General features: G+C 40.7%; 1 protein-coding gene across 11 annotated transcripts in view; it reads left to right on the top strand.

Annotated features, from left to right (window-relative positions):
- The window catches only part of kst (spectrin beta chain, non-erythrocytic 5 kst), a 157598-nt gene that overhangs the window by 62314 nt on the left and 75764 nt on the right, over positions 1-19520 (top strand). For 9 of the 11 annotated variants that reach the window (XM_069507425.1, XM_069507424.1, XM_069507418.1 and 6 more), the window contains 19 exons: positions 59-246; positions 955-1093; positions 1720-1806; positions 3866-3996; positions 5413-5635; positions 6452-6657; positions 7637-7725; positions 8585-8738; positions 9145-9280; positions 10110-10322; positions 11069-11218; positions 11490-11660; positions 11753-11933; positions 12684-12856; positions 13411-13601; positions 14327-14521; positions 15293-15319; positions 16675-16849; positions 19183-19295. In XM_069507425.1, the coding sequence (XP_069363526.1) occupies positions 59-246; positions 955-1093; positions 1720-1806; positions 3866-3996; positions 5413-5635; positions 6452-6657; positions 7637-7725; positions 8585-8738; positions 9145-9280; positions 10110-10322; positions 11069-11218; positions 11490-11660; positions 11753-11933; positions 12684-12856; positions 13411-13601; positions 14327-14521; positions 15293-15319; positions 16675-16849; positions 19183-19295 (2942 nt within the window). The remainder of the gene's footprint in view (positions 1-58; positions 247-954; positions 1094-1719; positions 1807-3865; positions 3997-5412; positions 5636-6451; positions 6658-7636; positions 7726-8584; positions 8739-9144; positions 9281-10109; positions 10323-11068; positions 11219-11489; positions 11661-11752; positions 11934-12683; positions 12857-13410; positions 13602-14326; positions 14522-15292; positions 15320-16674; positions 16850-19182; positions 19296-19520) is intronic. The other 2 variants (XM_069507428.1, XM_069507423.1) reach the window with 1 other exon arrangement.

Raw genomic sequence — 19520 nt, 5'->3', positions numbered from 1 at the left:
CAATGAAGGAACGACCGGAGAGAGAGAACACTATAGTAACTTGTTGTGAATGTTCCAGATCATCGGCCAGCTGATGGACTGCGACGGACGCAAAGCGGAGTACAGCCGCCTGCTGACCACCCTGCTGGAGTGGATCCGCATGAAGATCCAGGAGCTGAACGGCCGCGAGCTGCCCAACTCGCTGGACGGCATCCAGCGCCTGCTGCTGGCCTTCAAGCAGTACCGCACCGTGGAGAAACCGCCCAAGTCAGTACCCTGGCTCCTTGACGCCCCCTCCCCCCTCCCTCCCCCCTCTAGGCCCCCCTGGCCTACTACTGAGCACAGGTCTTCTCGCAAAATGATAAGGGTTTAGGTCACTGTCCAGGAACCGAACTCCTGGACGATGCCCAGCTCGCTCGCTGGTATCTAGCGCCTGCTGCTGGCCTTTGAAGCAGTACCACACGGTGGAGAAGCCGCCCAAGTACGTCTCCTTAACCTTTCAAGGTTGCATTGGGGCCTTCAAATACAAACCTTTCCATGGTCTCTCAAAGCCTTATCTGGTTTTCCTTGGAAACTCCAAACAAAAAATGCTGTTGTCTTTGGACCATGGTAACTGGTAACTCTCAAATAAGTACTTTAACCATAAAACGCTATGATAGCCTAGTGGTTAGGTCGTCCGCCTTCTAATTGGAGGTCGGGGGTTCGATCCCGGGCATGCACCTCTAACTTTTCGGAATTATGTGCGTTTTAAGTAATTAAATATCACTTGCTTTAACGGTGAAGGAAAACATCGTGAGGAAACCTGCATGCCTGAGAGTTCTCCATAACGTTCTCAAAGGTGTGTGAAGTCTACCAATCCGCACATGGCCAGACCCGTGCTCTGTAGTGAGCCGGTGATGGGTTGACCATTATGATGACGAAAGGTAAGAAAAAGTATTAGTTTCTTGATTTTTAAACTGAACTATTTTCTTCCAGATATAAAGAGCGTTCAGAAATAGAAGTTCTATACTTCGATATCAACACAATGAATAAGAGTTTGGTTGGAGAACCCTGGGCGCCGCTGGAAGGCCAGCTGCCTCAGGACCTGGAGAGAGCCTGGCAACAGCTGGAACAGGTCAGTCTAAGGAGGTACTTCAACATCAATTAGGTGGAGAAGAGTTTGGTGGGGGAACCCTGGGCGCTGCTTGAAGAACAGCTGCCTCAGGACCTGGAGAGAGTCAGTCAGTCAGTCAGCCAGTCAGCTTTTTCTTTTTAGGGTTCCGTACCTCAAAAGGAAAAACGGAACCCTTATAGGATCACTTTGTTGTCTGTCCGTCGGTCTGTCAAGAAACCTGCAGGGTACTTCCCGTTGACCTAGAACCATGAAATTTGGATCTTATAGCAGACATTAGGGGAAAAATCTGAAAACCGTGAATTTGTGGTTACATCACACAAAAAAAATTTAATTGTGGCCATGAACTAATAATTAGTATTTTCAATTATCAAAGTAAAATAACTATATCAAGTGGGGTATCATATGAAAGGGCTTCACTTGTGGATTCTACAACAGATTTTTATTCATTTTTAGGTATAATAGTTTTTGATTTATGACGAAATGACGAAAAAATACGACTTGTACGGAACCCTCGGTGCTCGAGCCTAACTCTCACTTGGCTGGTTTTTTTAATAATTTTTGGCGATCATGTTTCTGTTTCAGTTTTTCCTTTTAGTATTTCCTCTTACATCGAATGTGTTTTGCAGGCGGAGCACGCGCGCGAGTTGGCTCTTCGAACAGAACTACTTCGTCAGCAGCGATTGGAACAGCTGGCATATAAATTCCATACCAAGGTAAATATTCTGCTGACTACCATATCTCGTCTCTTCTATATATATAAAAAAAAATTACAAAAAAAAAAAATATTTTTTGGTGCCGGTGCCGGTGCACCGACCCCAAAAAATATTATTATGGAACTATATTAACTCTTGTATACATAAGATATTCGGTAATAAATTAAATTATTTTTCAATTTTTAGTGTTTGTGTATCGAAGTCGGTTTTTATTTTTTTTGTAAAATTTTTTATTTCACAACTTTTAGTGGCCCCTTAGAATTATGCTATGACTGGTTAAAAATCTACTGTTTACTAAGCTATTACACTGATCGCGAGCAATTTACTCTTATCCGTTGAGGAGTTCCAGTATCTATCTTCGAAGATGTTCATCAGATCTTCACCAAATTTAAATGGGACCAACTTTGAAGTATACCCTTTCAAACAAAAAAAGAATTTTCAAAATCGGTCCAGGCGTCTTCGAGTAATCGGGGAACATACATAAAAAAAAAAAAAAAAAAAAAAAAAAAAGATTCCGACGAATTGAGAACCTCCTCCTTTTTTTGAAGTCGGTAAAAAATGAATCACTGAATGTGTTGCTGAGCGCAAATCTCGAGAACAGCTGGACCGATATCGCTAATTCTTTTTTTATAATATTCCTTAAAGTACAATGATGGTTCTTACGAAGAGAGAAAATTTAAAAAATTGCCTGAAAAAGTTTAAAAACAAAACTTTTCTATGTTCCCATACAAAAGATTCGTAATAATACTTAAAAGTCAATTTGAACTTTAATACCATACCATAAAGTTTAAGTGTTAGTTCAAGTTATATGCATGAAAATTTGTGTTTGGGTTTTCGGTCACAAATGAAGAAATACGTGTTTCAGGATTTTTGAAAATTCAACCTCCCTCTCAATTTTCTAAATTCCACCCGAGCGAAGCCGGGGCGGGTCAGCTAGTTGTGTATTTAAAAGCGATTATGGGGCTGATTCTCTTGTACACAATCTCTAAGTTAAACTAAATTAACAGGTCTAAATCTAGTGTTATCCTTTTCCGCAAGCAACATTATGAAAGGGATAGCACGTGTCATTTTAGTTTAGTTTAGAGATTGTGTACAACGAAATTAGCCACAATAACTGCCTAATATTGCTGGCAAGGTGGCAATTATTAAAGCTCAACCAGAAATATAAATTTGAGTTGCGCGATATGAATGGTAACTGCACTGTTTCCAAATATTCTTAGGGTCTGTTTCACAACCGATAGATTTTTTTTTTAAAGAATATTAGCCATGACTAATATTCCCCTTTCCTCTCCAACTAAGCGTCAAGCTTGTGCTAGGAGTAGGTACGACAATAGTGCAACGGGCGGGGTTTGAACCGTCGACCTTTCGGTTTTCAGTCCACTCCTTTACCCGTTGAGCTATTGAGGCTCAAATATATACTTTCACCCACATCGAGTGATGTTTAATCGAGGAATAAATTAGGCGTGATGACAGTTTTTGTACTGAAAACCTGCCAAATTTATTCTAGGATAAGACTTATTTTACGTAGGTGAAATGTGCCCATCAGATAAATTTTATCTAACGGATAGGTTTGCCGGTTGGCTGGTGGTTTAAGAAGCTGTGGTAGCCTAGTGGTTAGGACGTCCGCCTTCCAATCGGAGTCGGGGGTTCGATCCCGGGCACGCACCTCTAACTTTTCGAAGTTATGTGCGTTTTTAAGTAATTAAAATATCACTTGCTTTAACGGTGAAGGAAAACATCGTGAGGAAACCTGCATGCCTGAGAGTTCTCCATAATGTTCTCAAAGGTGTGTGATGTCTACCAATCCGCACTTGGCCAGCGTGGTACACTATGGCCAAAATCCTTCTCACTCTGAGAGGAGACCCGGGCTCTGTAGTGAGCCGGCGATGGGTTCATCATGATGATGATGGATAGGTTTGCCATCTTGACATATTCCCACTACAAAAACTATCATAACATCAAATTTATTCGTTAGATAAAAGATTTTAAATTTTGGAGGTGCTGAGACAGGCCCTTAAAATTGTTAGCTCTATTTTTAGTCCTGTCCGTTGTTTTCCAGTCTGTGCTACGTAAGGGGTACCTCAAAGAGATGATCCAAGTGTTATCGGACCCGCGCTACGGGTCCAACGTGGCGCAGGTCGACGCTACCGTCAAGAAACACGAGGCCATCTCCGCTGATATATTAGCTAGGTATGTTACAATCTCTCTATCTCAATCAATCAAACCTTTTGACGACCTCCCTGGCGCAGTGGTGAGCGCTGTGGTCTTAATAGTGAGAGGTCCCGGGTTCGATTCCTGGCAGGGGTTTGGAATTTTATAATTTCTAAATTTCTGGTCTGGTCTGGTGGGAGGCTTCGGCCGTGGCTAGTTACCACCCTACTGGCAAAGCCGTGCCGCCAAGCGATTTAGCGTTCCGGTACGATGCCGCGAAGAAACCAAAGGGGTATGGGTTTAATAAAAACTGCCATACCCCTTCCAGGTTAGCCCGCTATCATCTTAGACTGCATCATCACTTATCACCAGGTGTGATTGCAGTCAAGAGCTAACTTGTATCTAAATAAAAAAATAAAAAAACCATAAATCCTTTGATTTTTTATCGTTTTGTATTTTATGTCTTTTTCATGTACCTTTATTTGTATTTAAATTTATTATTAATTATCTAGTTAGTGTAGGTAAGTGGCACTGCCGTTCTAATAAGATGTAAAAAAAATAAATTAATAAATAAATAAATAAATAAGAATTTCGCACTAGTTAAGCAACGTTTAGCTTATAGATACTCGAATTTTTAATTAAACAACACGTTTTGCCATTAGCTAATGTCAAATCGTAAAATAATGATACCATATTTAGGATAATAGTGATGTATGTATTCAGTTGTATCATGTGAATGAGGCGATGAACCAGTTCCCGCTTCTCAATTTTAATTTGAGCTCACACAAGCTGAGTAAAAAGGAAGCATTATAAAACTAGTAAATAATTGGGTATTTGACTCCAATTTTTTTATTACTTTATTATAAACTAGAATAAAAATAATGACGTAAACTGATCAAACTAATTAAATCGATCAAATAACAAAAAAGTTATAAGCATTTAAATATTTCTGATTAGACAGAGATAGCGATACAGCAGTTTGACGTCACACCTATAAATGCCATAGTAGCTTCGTGCGGTTTCATACAAATTTCCGTTTTGCGAGAAAGGGACAGAAGACCCTCCCACTCCAAAATTAAAATGCCTGTAACTTTGTCAATCTTCGTTGGATTTTAATATTTTTTTCAGCGTATGTCAATATTTTTATCCTAGTCGTTTTAGTCGTGATTTTTTGCATGGATATAGATAAAGACCTGGAGAGTGACATAGGCTACTTTTTATCCTGGAAAATCAAAGAGTTCCCACGGGATTTTTAAAAAACCTAATTCCACGCGGACGAAGTCGCGGGCAGCTAGTTTATAATAAAGTAATAATATTTATCAAATTCAAAAGTAGGAAAATACCCAATTACTAAACCAAAATAAGTACCAGAGGTAGGTAAGATTGGTATCCATTGAAGTGTTCCTAAATCTGGACCCTGAAGATATGGTCTCACAAACCATTTTTTTTTTGCAGAACCGAGCGTTTCGAAGACCTATCAGCTATGGCTGCTGAATTGGTGAAAGAGAACTACCACGGCGCTGAAACGGTCTCCCGAACAGAACAAGCGGTCTTGCAGCGCTGGAAGGAACTGCTGGAACTGCTGGAAAGGCACAGGAGCTCGCTTGCCAAGTTGGCACACCTGATGTCTTTGCTAAGAGAAGCAGATGCTGTGGCACATACCTTGGGGGAGATGAAGGTAATTTTTTTTGTTTCTTCTTTTCTCTATCTTAGATCAGGATATCTTCTTCTTCCGTACCTTATCCCACGCTACGTGGGGTCGGCGCAACATGTCTTTTTCTCCCACCCACTTCTGTCATGATCATGTCATATCTGGATCAGGATATTCTAAATATGTAAAAGTGTAAAAGGTTGAAGTGGCAACACCAGACGTCACCTTCGCCGATGTCAAAGTCAACTATCAAGTGTCAATTGAAAATCGTGACTCATTAAATTAGCATAATTTTTTACTTATTGTTCTGGAAATAAATCGAAATAAACGAATTTAAGTCTATATACAAGTTTCTAAATTTAACAAATTCATACCAAAGAAATCTGAAGAACCGAATAAAGCGCAAGCGATTACAAAAAGGAAAGGGTGACTGACTGACTGACTGACTGACTGACTGACTGACTGACTGACTGACTGATCTATCAACGCACAGGTCAAACTACTGGACGGATCGGGTTGAAATTTGGCATGCAGATAGCTATTATGACGTAGGCATCCGCTAAGAAAGGATTTTTGAAAATTCAACTCCTAAGCGGGTGAAATAGGGTTTTGAAATTTGTGTAGTCCACGCGGACGAAGTCGCGAGCATGAGCTAGTATGTACATAAATAAAATAATTAAAATCATAAAAAAAAGTTTCTGCTTTCATACTTACAACATAATATCTTTATACGTCGACTTTCGTTTGTATCAATTCAGTAAGTATTAATATAAGTGAATTAATATTGGTCCTTCGAACCGGATTATCACCCGAATTTTTGTTAATAGTTACTGTGGTTTCCAGGCCCAATTCCAATCAGAAGAAGTTGGAAGACATCTTGTGGACGTGGAACGCCTGCTGCAACAGCATGCTCTGCAGGAGTTGCAGCTAGGAGCCCTGGAGGAGAGCATCAAGAGACTAGTGCGGCACGGCGCCGGGGCTGACGGGCCGCAGCAGACCACGCAGCAGCTGCACCACCAGCTGCAACAGCTGGAGGATTCGCTTACTGAGTAAGCAGCTGTATTATGCACGCTCTGCAGGAGTTGCAGCTGGGAAGGCTAGAGGAGAGCATCAAGAGACTAATGCGGCACGACAATAAGCAATATATAGGGATCCAGAATTAAAAACTTAATGAATGCTAGATGTAATAGAATAGACTTCTAGCCAAGCGCGCTCCATCTTAGTCTGCATCACCACTTGCAGCCAAGCGCTAGCCTATAAATCTAAATATATAAAAGGAAAAGGTGACTGACTGACTGAATGACTGACTGACTGACTGACTGATCTATCAACGCACAGCTCAAACTACTGGACGGATCGGGCTGAAATTAGGCATGCAGATAGCTATTATGACGTAGGCATCCGCTAAGAAAGGATTTTTTAAAATTCAACTCCTAAGGGAGTGAAATAAGGTTTTGAAATTTTGTAGTCCACGCGGACGAAGTCGCGAGCATAAGCTAGTTAAAAAAAAATAGACTTTATAATTCAAATCAGTCTTTACAAGTGCTTTTGAATGGTCAAGTGAATCTATTTATTTTATTTTTTATTTTTATTATTCATGTACCAAAATTGTAGTTACAAAGTAATAATAAATTAGGTTACATTGGAAATGCTTATCTCTAAACAGAGATTTCTTCCAGCTTCCCGAATGGGAACCTTGAATAAGGTTGTGAGTAAGGCGTATCAAGAAGTGGAATAGGTCTACGGTACTATAGTTACAAAGTAATAATAAATTAAGTTACATTGGAAATGCTTATCTCTAAACAGAGATTTCTTCCAGCTTCCCATTCAGGGTTGTGAGTAAGGCGCATCAAGAAGTGGAATAGGTCTACGGTACTGGAATCTAATAAACCACTGATCTACCACTGGTTCGGAATGTTTCTCGGCGGCTCATATATTTTCTCTTGCTTCTTTTATCAATAGTAGAGTCAAAGGGTTCTCCTCTCACTCAAGGGATCCAAGATATAAACGTATCGTTTTTGTTTACAGATTGGTCGCAGCAGCCAAAGACCGCAAAGCACGGTTGGAGGACGCTAGGAACTTATACCAGTTCTTGGAAGACCATGATGAAGAAGAAGGTATGGTTGCTATTTTGATGTAAATTTTTAAAAGCTTAGTTAAAAATTTTTTTTTTTTTTTACTTAAGCTATAAAATTTAATATCATTTATATTTAAACTAATAGTTAAAAATTAATTTCGAAATTTTCTTCAAGTGTACACTTTAAAAATATTGAAAAGAAAAGTACGACAGATTCTCTGATTTAAAGCCGTACTCAGAGTCGCTTAATCGTTATTTAAGTTTAGTTAAAACGAGACAGAGCTATATCTCTCACATAAATATGTCTCGTTTTAACTCAATCTTATGTAACGATTAGCGACTCTGAGTACGGCGGTTACAACATGCGTACAAGCCTGGTGCGTGCGTCCCTGTGTACATGCGTGTTTATGCGCGTTATTGCCTTTCTTGTGCATGTGTGTAAGTCTGCGCTAGTTTACGTACACACATAATAATTAGCAATTTTTAACTCTTTAATAACATTATTATAAAAAAGGTACGATTTATTCTCTGATTTCTAGAAAACTAGCTGATGCCCGCGACATCGCGTGGAATTAGGTTTTTTTTTAAAATCCCTTCGGAACTCTTTGGTTTTCCGGGATAAAAAGTAGCCTACGTCACTCTCCAGGTTTTTATCTATAGCCATGCGAAAAGCACGTCAATCCGTTGCACCGTAACAGCGGCTAGAGAGAGACAGCAATAGCCACAAAGCAAAATAAGAAGAAGAAGAAGAGAGACAGCAAATTAACTGTCGCATTGCTATTGCTGTCGCGTTGCTGTCGCTACTGCAACGTTTTACGTAATCACCCCGCCAGTATTTATTAGCTATATTGATAACCAATTTTTTACGATGGTATTTAAATTGCTTTTGTTTGACACAGGTTGGGTGACAGAAAAACAACGAATCTGCCGCGCGGACGTCGCGGCTAAAGACGTCCGCGCTGTTCAAGCGTTAAGGCAGAAGCACACTGCACTTTTACACGAACTTCGTGCCAGAGACCTAGTAGCACAGCGACATCGCTCTAAAGGACAGAGGTATGTGTTAGTCTAAGTCAAAGTCAAATCATTTTTTCAAAGTAGATACAGTGCGATAAGGCTCTTTTGGCGCGTGGCCAAAATCGGAACTAACGCCGCCATCTTGTGAAGTGTCCTGCCGCTGTCCCCTTATATGCGGTGTTGCTAAGTAAAAAACCCGGCTAAGTGCGAGTCAGGCTCGCGCAACGAGGGTTCCAATTGGAAAATTCAAAAACTATGATGCATAAAATAAATAAAAATCTGTTTTAGAATGTACAGGTGAAGACCTTTCATATAATACCCCACTTGATATAGTTATCTTTAGTCAATTTTAGACATTGGCATGTTCAATATATTCAGTAAAATTGAGGAGATTTTGGAGGCATGGTCCTTCGAACCGGATTAATCTCTAACTCTGTCATTGCAGCCTGATCGACGCCAAGCATCCCAAGAGCGTAGAAATCGAGAGGCGCCTCGCTTCCCTCAACAAGCAGTGGGAGATCCTCCGCGAGCTGGCCGAAGCGCGGGAGAAGCAGCTCGCTGATGCTGCGGAAGCACACCAGGTAAAGATTTCGCAGTCATAAAAAAAATTCTGCACTGTAGAAGTGATGCTTCGTATTGAAAAAAAATTCTTGAAATTGATGGACGTTTTGTACCCTTAAAAACTCTAAAAATATTACAACAACATATATAACAAATTTTAATTTGAGTCATCATCATCATCATCAGCCTGTGGACGTCCACTGTTGCACATAAGCCTTCCCTAAAGAGCGCCACCACACCCGGTCCTCAGCCTTCTTCATCCAGCCACTTCCCGCCAGTCTCTTTATATCGTCGGTCCATCGTGCTGGAGGGCGTCCCACACTACGCGTTCTCCACTCAAGGAGTTTCCGGCTCCAACGGCCATCGCCTCTACGCCAGGCATGACCTGCCCACTGCCACTTCAGCTTGCTAATAGTTTGGGCTATGTCAGTGACCTTCGTTCTCCTGCGCTGCGGATCTCCTCATTTCGGAGTTTCCCTGAGGGATAACCTCAGGGAAATTCCTAACACAGCCCTCTCCATAGTTCGCTGAGGGATTAATTAATTTAATTTGAGTAGTTTGTGTCAACATTTTGCATCTTCTTCACTTTAAGTATATTTTTCATAGTTAATTTTCTTGTATTTCTTTTTTCTGTGTTTTTATAAATTGTATCTTATCAGTTAGTTAGTGCATATATTTATTTAAGAATTGTTGTGTACACATATTTAGGGTTACCGCTTAGATTTTAATCTATTGTTTTTTATTTTTATTTGGACCATTTATAGCTGAAACCTGTTTTGTGTGCCTTTATAATAAAATAAATAATAATAAAAAACGAAATTTTTACAGCATTTTGTCATTTTTTCGCAGTTCTACGGCGACGCGAACGAAGCGGAGTCGTGGATGCGTGAGAAGCGCACGGTGGTCGCGAGCGAGGACTGCGGGCGCGACGCCGCGGGCGCCGCAGCGCTGTTGGCGAGGCAGCGGCTGCTGCACGACGAGCTGCGGGCGCATGCTGCGGAGCTGAAGGCGCTGGCCGCGGCCGCGCAACGGCTGACGGACCAGGGCATACACACGTTACTGGTGCGTACAAACTACTATAATTGCGAAAATGTATTTGTTTGTTGGTTTGTCCTTCAATCACGTCGCGACGGTGCAACGGATTGACGTGATTTTTTGCTTGGGTATAGATAAAGACATGGAGAGTGACATAGGCTACTATTTATATCGAAAAATCAAAGAGTTTCCACGGGATTTTTAATAAAAAACGCACAAGTGTATCTGGCAGTATACTTTATAAGATCCCCTGTTTTACACCATTAGGGGTTGGATTTTCAAATATCATTATTTAGCGGATATCTGCGTCAGAATAGCTATCTGTATGGCATATTTCAGCCCGATCCATCCAGTAGTTTGAGCTGTGCGTTGACAGATCAGTCAGTCACCTTTTCATTTTATATATTTAGTTTGTCTAACTTTTTTGAGGCCTTTTTCTCAGACTAAGGTGCGTTCGGAAGTCACTTAGACATTTCATTGCGGAAGTCACGTCACACAGACGTTCTGTTATGGAAGTCACTCAGACATTTAGATAGGAAAGTTACTCAGATGGTTTCGTTATGGAATTCACATAGACGTTCTGTTACGGAAGTCACTCAGACATTTCGTTGCGGAAGTCACACAGACATTCTGTTAGGGAAGTCACTCAGACATTCGGATAGGGAAGTTAGTCATAATGGTTTCGATACGGAAGTCACACAGAAATTTCGTTACTGTCTAAAAATGAATTGAATTATTTTAAGTTTGACTTTATACTTTGTTTTCTTTACCAGTTGCCAACAGAGGTAGAAGCGAACGCGGGTCTAGAACAAGAAGAGGAATGGGTGAACGAGTCCAGACTGGTGCCCACAGAAGTGTGGGAAGAAGAACCAGTGGAGAGACTTGAGCATAGAACTGTTACAGAGCAGAGGAGTGTGCCACAAGTAAGTAAAAGTGGCCGTATATGTCCCGCAAATTGCTATTGCGCTGGAACCATGTCTCATTAACATCGAAATGATGACATCCGAAAAAAAAAATACTATCAGCTCGAAACTTCAGTCTAGTGCTGACATCACTAAAATGGCGGCCACGCATATTAGCAATTTGCGGGACTTATAGTTAGAGGTGCATGCTTAGTATGTAACCATGGACTCCCCTAATAGGATAGTAGGATATCAACTCAAAATATTTTTAACCCCCATTTTTTTCGATCAGGTCAAAGCCCTATACGCGTTCAGCGGGCAAGGCATCTCCATAGCCAAAGGGGAGGTGATGTTCCTCATCAGCAAGACCAACCCCGACTGGTGGTCGGTGCGGAAGGCGGACCGCACGGACGGCTTCGTGCCGGCCAACTACGTGCGAGAGATCGAGCCGAGAGTTGTACCGGTGAGCCAAAAAGTTTTTATTATAATCATACGTTTACCCCGAAAAATGGTCCTTCGAGCCGGATTTTTTAAATTTTCGGTTTTTGTGCACAGGTCCAAGTCCGTCGCCCGGAGAAGGTGCGAACAGTGCAGCGAGTGAAGAAGACAGTGCTGGTGAAGCAGGTGGTGCAGGTGAAGAGAGGGGCTCCGGCGAGGCGGCAGAGGGCTGCGCCCCCCGCTCCCGCGCCGCACCCTCCCGTGCAGCAGCGTATGCAGCAGATCCAGGGGGAGTACGGTGAGTCATGAGAACAGTTCATCATAATTATCGTCAATAGACGTCCACTGCTGGACATAGGTCTCTTGTAGGGAGTTCCACGCCGCTAACATCCAACGGCCCTCTGCGTCTCGTTTAATGTCGTCTGTCCACCTAGTGGGGGTCTACCAACCACCGAATACAATAGAACAGTTCAGTGTTGGTGAATCTTAAAATCTTTTATTGTTCTTGAATAAATCCTACTTCCCTGTGGTGTATGTAGGTAGAATAAAAAGGTATTCATCTAAATATATAAAAGGAAAAGGTGACTGACTGACTGACTGACTGACTGATCTATCGACGCACAGCTCAAACCACTGGACGGATCGGGCTGAAATTTGGCATGCAGATAGCTATTATGACGTAGGCATCCGCTAAGAAAGGATTTTTGAAAATTCAACCCCTAAGGGTGTGAAAAAGGGGTTTGAAATTTGTGTAGTCCACGCGGACGAAGTCGCGAGCATATGCTAGTATTGGATAAACCAGCATTGAATCAGCTTTGCGTGTTTCACTACAAAAAACTCTACTTTTCCTCTCTTTTTGGAACCTTTTCTGGCCTGGTAATAATAATTCAATAATTTAATAAGGGCCTTTGAACACCTTTGACCTGTTAAAACCTCTGATGCCTTGAGGAGAATTCGAGAGGGTTTAAACTAGAAAAATTCTAGCTAGAAAAGTTTTAGCTTCAAATTTGAAAGCCTGTTTTTATTCAATGTTTGTGCTTGTCCACAGAGGAACTCCTCAAGCTGTCAGAAGCTCGTCGTGCCCAGCTGGAGGACGCGATCAAGCTATACAGCTTCTTTGCCGAGTGCGATGACTTCGACAAGTGGATACGAGATAAGGAGAAGATGCTGCGAACTGATGACCCGGAGGACAGCGTCGATACCGCCAAGAGGAAGTATGAGGTCAGTCCCCCCGCCTAATACCCCGATTGTCATCTCGACCTGTCGCGTATTATACTTCATCAGGCATCTTTTATTACACACATATATAAATAATAAATAAATAAATAAAAATCTTTTTTATTCAAATAAACTTTTACAAGTACTTTCGAATAGTCGGATGCATTTACCACTGGTTCGGATATTTTGACTAGCCTATGCTCGCGACTTCGTCCGCGTGGACTACACAAATTTCAAACCCCTATTTCACTCCCATAGGGGTTGAAGTTTCAAAAATCTTTTAGATAATGCCTACTTCATAATAACTATCTGCATGCCAAATTTCAGCCCAATCCATCCAGTAGTTTGAGCTGTGCATTAATAGATCAGTCAGTCAGTCAGACAGTCATCTTGTCCTTGTATATACTTAGATTTATTTTTCACATTTTTTTCCTTATGCTGCCAAAAAGTAGAAAGTTATTTGGGTGAAGTTGTATTTTAAGTTTTATGAATATTATGAACCATTTTACAATTTTTCTTGGAAATTCGTGACTTCAATCCTCCATTTTGTTTTGCAGAAATTCGTCACAGACCTGTCCGCGGCGTCCAAACGTCTGGAAACTATTGACGCTGCAGCAGAAGAGTTGGTGGCAGCCAATCACAGCCAAGCCGCCAAGGCGACGGCGCGACGACAGCAGTTGCGGCAACAGTGGGACCGCCTGCTGAGGTTGAAGCAACAGAAAGAGAAGAGTCTAGAAGGAGCTTCCAGGTGAGCTACAGGTCAACGATGGGGATCCACAGGCAAAACTGCTCTCAGAGGGCGCCACAAGAGTTGTTTGTTTGCTAGCTTTGCTAAAAATGGTTGATATCGATATAGTATACGATTGTTTCGTGAATTATTTGAAGATGTATAGAATAGAATAGAATGTTTTTTTATTCATGTAAACTTTTTAAAAGTGCTTATGAATAGTCAGGTAGTTTTAATTTACCACTGGTTCGGAATGCCGTTCCTACCGAGAAGAACCAGCAAGAAACTCGGCGGTTGCTCTTTTTAATTTTTCAATTTACAATGTTATTATACCGTACTATACAAGCCATTGCAGCCCCGTGCATTGCTGGAGCGAGTCAAATCCAAGCTTTTTTATCGTTTACATAGTCTGTATAATATGCTTTTTTTAGGAGCATACTTTTAACACATTTTTTAAACTTGTGTAAAGGCAAGTCTAAAATTGGTTGTGGAATGATAACTGAAACATGTTTGACAGCTCAGTATAGCCAGTAGGTCGATTTCGTAAAACCTGCATGAATCGTTATTACAATCTCAATTGTTGTGATTGGCTGAATTTGTGCGATTCTTGTTGCAACAATGCATTGTAGCCAATAGTGAGCGAGCGTCAACCAATCAGAGGTGATTGCGATCGTGACATTGTAGCTGTCATGCCACCGCAATCGAGCTGCGGTTCCATAGATGATTATTTTTTCTTGTTTCCACAGCGTGGAACTCTTCAACCGCACATGCGACGAGGCGCTGGACTGGATGTCGGAGAAAGAGCAGCAGTTGGCCGCGGGAGGCGCGCCCGCCGCAGACTTGCGCACCGTGCGCGCGTTGCAGCGCAGACACGCGCAGCTGGAGCGCGAGCTAGAGCCGCTGAGGGAGAAAGTTAACACCGTTACCCTGCTTGCTGACTCGTAAGTTAACACCGCTACCCAGCTTGCCGATTCGTTAGATAACACCATTACCTTGCTTGTTGATTCGTAAGTTAACACCGTTACCCCGCTTGTCGATTCGTAAGTTAACACCATTACCCTGCTTGCAGACTTGTAAGTTAACCCCGTCACCCTGCTTGTCGTTTCGTAAATTCACGCCGTTACCCTGCTTGACGATTCGTAATTTAACACCGCTACCCTGCTTGTCTATTCGTAAGTTAACTCCGTTACCCTGCTTGTCTATTCGTAAGTTAACACCGTTACCCTGCTTGTTGATTCGTAAATTCACGGCGTTACCCTGCTTGACGATTCGTAATTTAACACCGTTACCCTGCTTGTCTATTCGTAAGTTATCACCGTTAGCCTGCTTGTAGATTCGTAAATTCACGCCGTTACCCTGCTTGTCTATTCGTAAGTTAACACCGTTACCCTGCTTGTCTATTCGTAAGTTAACACCGTTACCCTGCTTGTCTATTCGTAAGTTAACACCGTTACCCTGCTTGTCTATTCGTAAGTTAACACCTTTACCCTGCTTGTAGATTCGTAAATTCACGCCGTTACCCTGCTTGACTTATAATGTATAAGCATTTTAATAAATGTAAGCAAGATTTTGGTAAATAGTGAATGAATGAATGAATGAATATACTTTTATTGGACACCACAAAATTAATATGATTTATGAACTTTATATGAAAATCGATAGTTAATTTCACTGTATACGGGTAAAAAGTTTCGTTTTGTTGTCACACGCAGCGTTTTGAAATGGTTGCAAATGAATGGGTATGTTAATTACATTTATATTACTATAGTATAGAGTATAAAATACCCATAATTACTATTCTAAGGGTTTTTAGGAAGAAAACTGTACATATGTTTTTGGCAATTTCTTCGAACTATAGTAGTCAGTGAGAGTATTTCAGAATGCAATTTTTATAGCTTATTTTCTTAAATGAGGAAAGAATTTTCAAAAATAGTGATGTATTAGCTTTTTGAATCAATACCAAAGTATAGTTTTTGTATTTCACGAAGACGAGTGGCTCATGCTTGTGTTTAAATCGTATTGGCATGGTATACTAAATGTGTGCGTTTGCGAGCGCTTGCTCGCGACTGATTGGTTCGTCATGCACGCACACTTACGCAATGTTACCATGTAAACGACGTAACCACAAGTAAAGTTCACCCGTCTTCGTGAATTGCAAGAACTGTAAAGAATTTTAAACCTAGTAGACAGTAGTAGATAATAAGGAACTTGTTGCTTTAAAAACCCACTGATCCTGACTTTGAAATGTGATTTTTGTAGCATAATTTCTTAGAAGTTTTTCTAACATCTCCCCAGTTTGCCATACTAACGTAGGTGGTTTCGCTCCTTTAAATATTAACCAATTTTTTTGTAAAACAGAAATCTGAAAAACAACACACACAAATGTTTGTTTCTAGAACGTGTCTACAATATTTCATCGAATTTGATTCATCATCATCATCACTATCAACCGATAGACGTCTATTGCTGACATGGTCTCTTGTCCCTCTTCCACACGCCACGGTCTTGCGCCACCTGAATCCAGCGGCTTCCTTGCGAATCGCTTGATGTCGTCTGTCCACTTAGTGGGGGCTTTGCAACGTTGCGCTTCCCGGCGCGTTTTCGCCATTCTAGCACCTTGGGGCCTCAACGTCTATCGGTTTTCGAACTATGTGCTCTGCCCTGGCTGAGTTTGATTGGTTAATATTTAACAACAAAACTACGTTTGTTTGGGGAGCTCTACGAATAAACTCCTCCAAATGGACTAGGCCCTAGTCAATATGATGAACATTAAAACTAAATACCGAAATAAATTGGACTTATCAAACTCACTGCGATTAAAAGTAACTAAAGTTGAAGTTGATGTCAAAACTGTAATGGCGAAACATAGGAAACAATTTCATCCTTCCCATTAAATTTATATAATTAAGTAATAAAAGATTGTATTAAAACAGTTTGTTATTTCAAAAGTCCTTTATTAATATTGCTAACGCTTAAATTTCCTAGAGGTGGGTCCCGAGTTTGTAAACTTAAATCAGATGAGTCGTAGCCCAGTCAACTTTGAGAACCACTGGACTAGGGTGTCCCATAAACTCAAAATATTTTTTATTCTCAGCGTAAAATCTCAATATCCGACCGAGCGAGCCAACGTGGAAGGGAGACAGAAACAGCTGGAAGCGGCCTGGGGACGGTGCAGGGCTCAAGCGGCTGAACGACGAGCGAGGTTGGAGAGTGCTGTGGGACACCAGGTGTTCGCCAACGGAGCGAGGCAGCTACAGGACTGGATACAGGTGAGAGAGACGGAAACAGCTGTAAATGTTAAACTTAAACTATATGTATGAATATATATAGTTTAGTATAAATATAATATAGTATATAATATGATATAATATAGTATGAATGAGGTCGATGAACTTTGTCAGCCCTAGCACAGACTACGGTCTATTTGGGCTGCAAACTGCCAACACCAGTCTCGGCTTTTTATCTAGTGCTTTGGTCTAAAAGTTTTTTTTTTTTTTTTTTTTTTCCTACCATAAAGCACCATTATAGAATGGCAGCTTTATTACTACTACCATCTAGCCTATGGGCTAATAAGTAATATTATTCTAGCTTAAACTTCTACTTATGATTAATTTTTAAATCTAATTTACAGTCCAATAACTGTCCTTAGTTTATTCTAACACGTACAGTTTACAGTTCACTATGTTCTTGTGACCTAGAAAAATAAAGTAGCACAAGCACTATTACACAAACGCTGCACTTATGTACTTTTTAACACTAATTCGAACGGCTTGGTTCTTTTGAGCCTCCTTTTGATATCCATGTTATCTAGAAGCTTCACAGCCTCCAAATTAACATGATGGTCTAAAAGTGTGGTGGAAATTGTTCACTTTTCGTTTTGTCTAAAAAAAAAAAAAAATAAAAAAAAAAAAACTAACTTGCGGTGCTCTAGACTTTCCAACGAGCTGGTTAGTTTGAGATTGGCCACAAGTCGGACAGCCCGCTTTTGAATCCCATTAAATGGGCTTGAGTTGATACTGCAGTGCTCTGGCTCAAAGGAATGAAAACTTCAATAGTAAAAGGCATGTGCTTAAACTGCGGCACCCTTCTAGTAGAACCGCTCATTTCTCCAAAAGTTTTTTTGCCACTCTTGTATAATCACTTGCCCAAATATATAATTGAGACGCGAGAATTTCCTTTATCTATATATATAAAAGGAAAAGGTGACTGACTGACTGACTGACTGACTGATCTATCAACGCACAGCTCAAACTACTGGACGGATCGGGCTGAAATTTGGCATGCAGATAGCTATTATGACGTAGACATCCGCTAAGAAAGGATTTTTGAAAATTCCACTCCTAAGGGGGTGAAATAGGGGTTTGAAATTTTGTAGTCCACGCGGACGAAGTCGCGAGCATAAGCTAGTTTAAGATAAAATTGAAAAAACTATTGTTAGAAAAGACATATTACTCGATTAATGATTACCTTGTAGAGAAATTTTAGTTTTATTTTAATTTTTGACATTTGTAACATTATCATTTAAATTTGTATTTTTTTTTGTGACTAAGTATTTAATTTGACTAATTTTATCAAAACTATGTACACGTTTGTTCGGTATATCATAAGTCATAACATATTGCATGCTAATAGGCAGAATTTGGCTGTACCTTTTTGTTTTGTAATATCTGCACTGTTTACCCATATTCGCAATAAAGAAATTTGAATTTGAATTTGAAAGTTAAGAGCAATCAGTACCCTTATTATAAATGCCAAAGTGTGTTTGTTTGTTGATTTCTTCAATTACATCACAACGGACCAACGGATTGACGTGATTTTTTGCATGGTTATAGTCAAAGACCTGCTGTGGTAGCCTAGTAGTTAGGACGTCCGACTTCCAATCGGAGGTCGGGGGTTCGATCCCGGGCACGCACCTCTAACTTTTCGGAGTTATGTGCGTTTTTAAGTCATTAAAATATCACTTGCTTTAACGGTGAAGGAAACCATCGTGAGGAAACCTGCATGCCTGAGAGTTCTCCATAATGTGTGTGAAGTCTACCAATCCGCACTTGGCCAGCGTGGTAGACTATGGCCAAAACCCTTCTCACTCTGAGAGGAGACCCGTGCTCTGTAGTGAGCCGGTGATTGGTTGATCATGATGAGTCAAAGACCTGGAGAGTAGACATAGGCAACTTTTAATCCCGGGAAATCAAAGAGATTTTTAAAACCCTAAATTCACGCGTACGAAGTCGTGGGCATCAGCTAGTTGTGTTATTATTTATATATGTGCTATAATTTTAATTTTTTTCTATGCTAATGTAATAGAACAATTTGCACACTAAGTTATTGGTTGAATGTGTTAGAACAAAATAGATTTAAGACCAAATTTGGGGCCGATTCTCTTGTACACAATCTCTAAACTAAACTAAATTAAGAGGTCTAAATCTAGTGCTAACCTTTTCCGCAGGCAATATTATGAAAGGGATAGCAATAGATTTAGACGTGCCATTTTAGTTTAGTTTAGAGATTGTGTACAACTGAATTAGCCACATTGTACCACATTCTAGCAAATAAGCTATTTCAATTTATATTTCTTATAAAGTTGTTATTTGTGCGTCAACAGAAGGTCCGCGAGCAAGTGTCGTCGGACGTCCACGCCAAGGACGTCGCCACCGCAGAGGCGCTGGTCAAGCAGCACCAAGAGCTTCATGACGACATCAAGGCGCACGATGACGAGTGAGTCTACCTTACCAACCTTATCTTTTTTTTTATTTTTATTCAGATACAAGTTAGCCCTTGACTGCAATCTCACCTGTTAACCTAACATGCGCCCCGCGAGAAAATTTTGTCTACGCATTATCTCGTGTTTTTTCATACAAATAAGACGAGTAAATGCGTAGACAAAATTTTCTCGTGGTGCGCATGTTAGGCGTGCTGGTGGTAAGTGATGATGCAGTCTAA

Source organism: Maniola hyperantus, chromosome 26, assembly GCF_902806685.2.
Source record: "Maniola hyperantus chromosome 26, iAphHyp1.2, whole genome shotgun sequence".
Taxonomy (NCBI): domain Eukaryota; kingdom Metazoa; phylum Arthropoda; class Insecta; order Lepidoptera; family Nymphalidae; genus Maniola; species Maniola hyperantus.
This window is presented reverse-complemented; position numbering and strand designations above follow the sequence as displayed.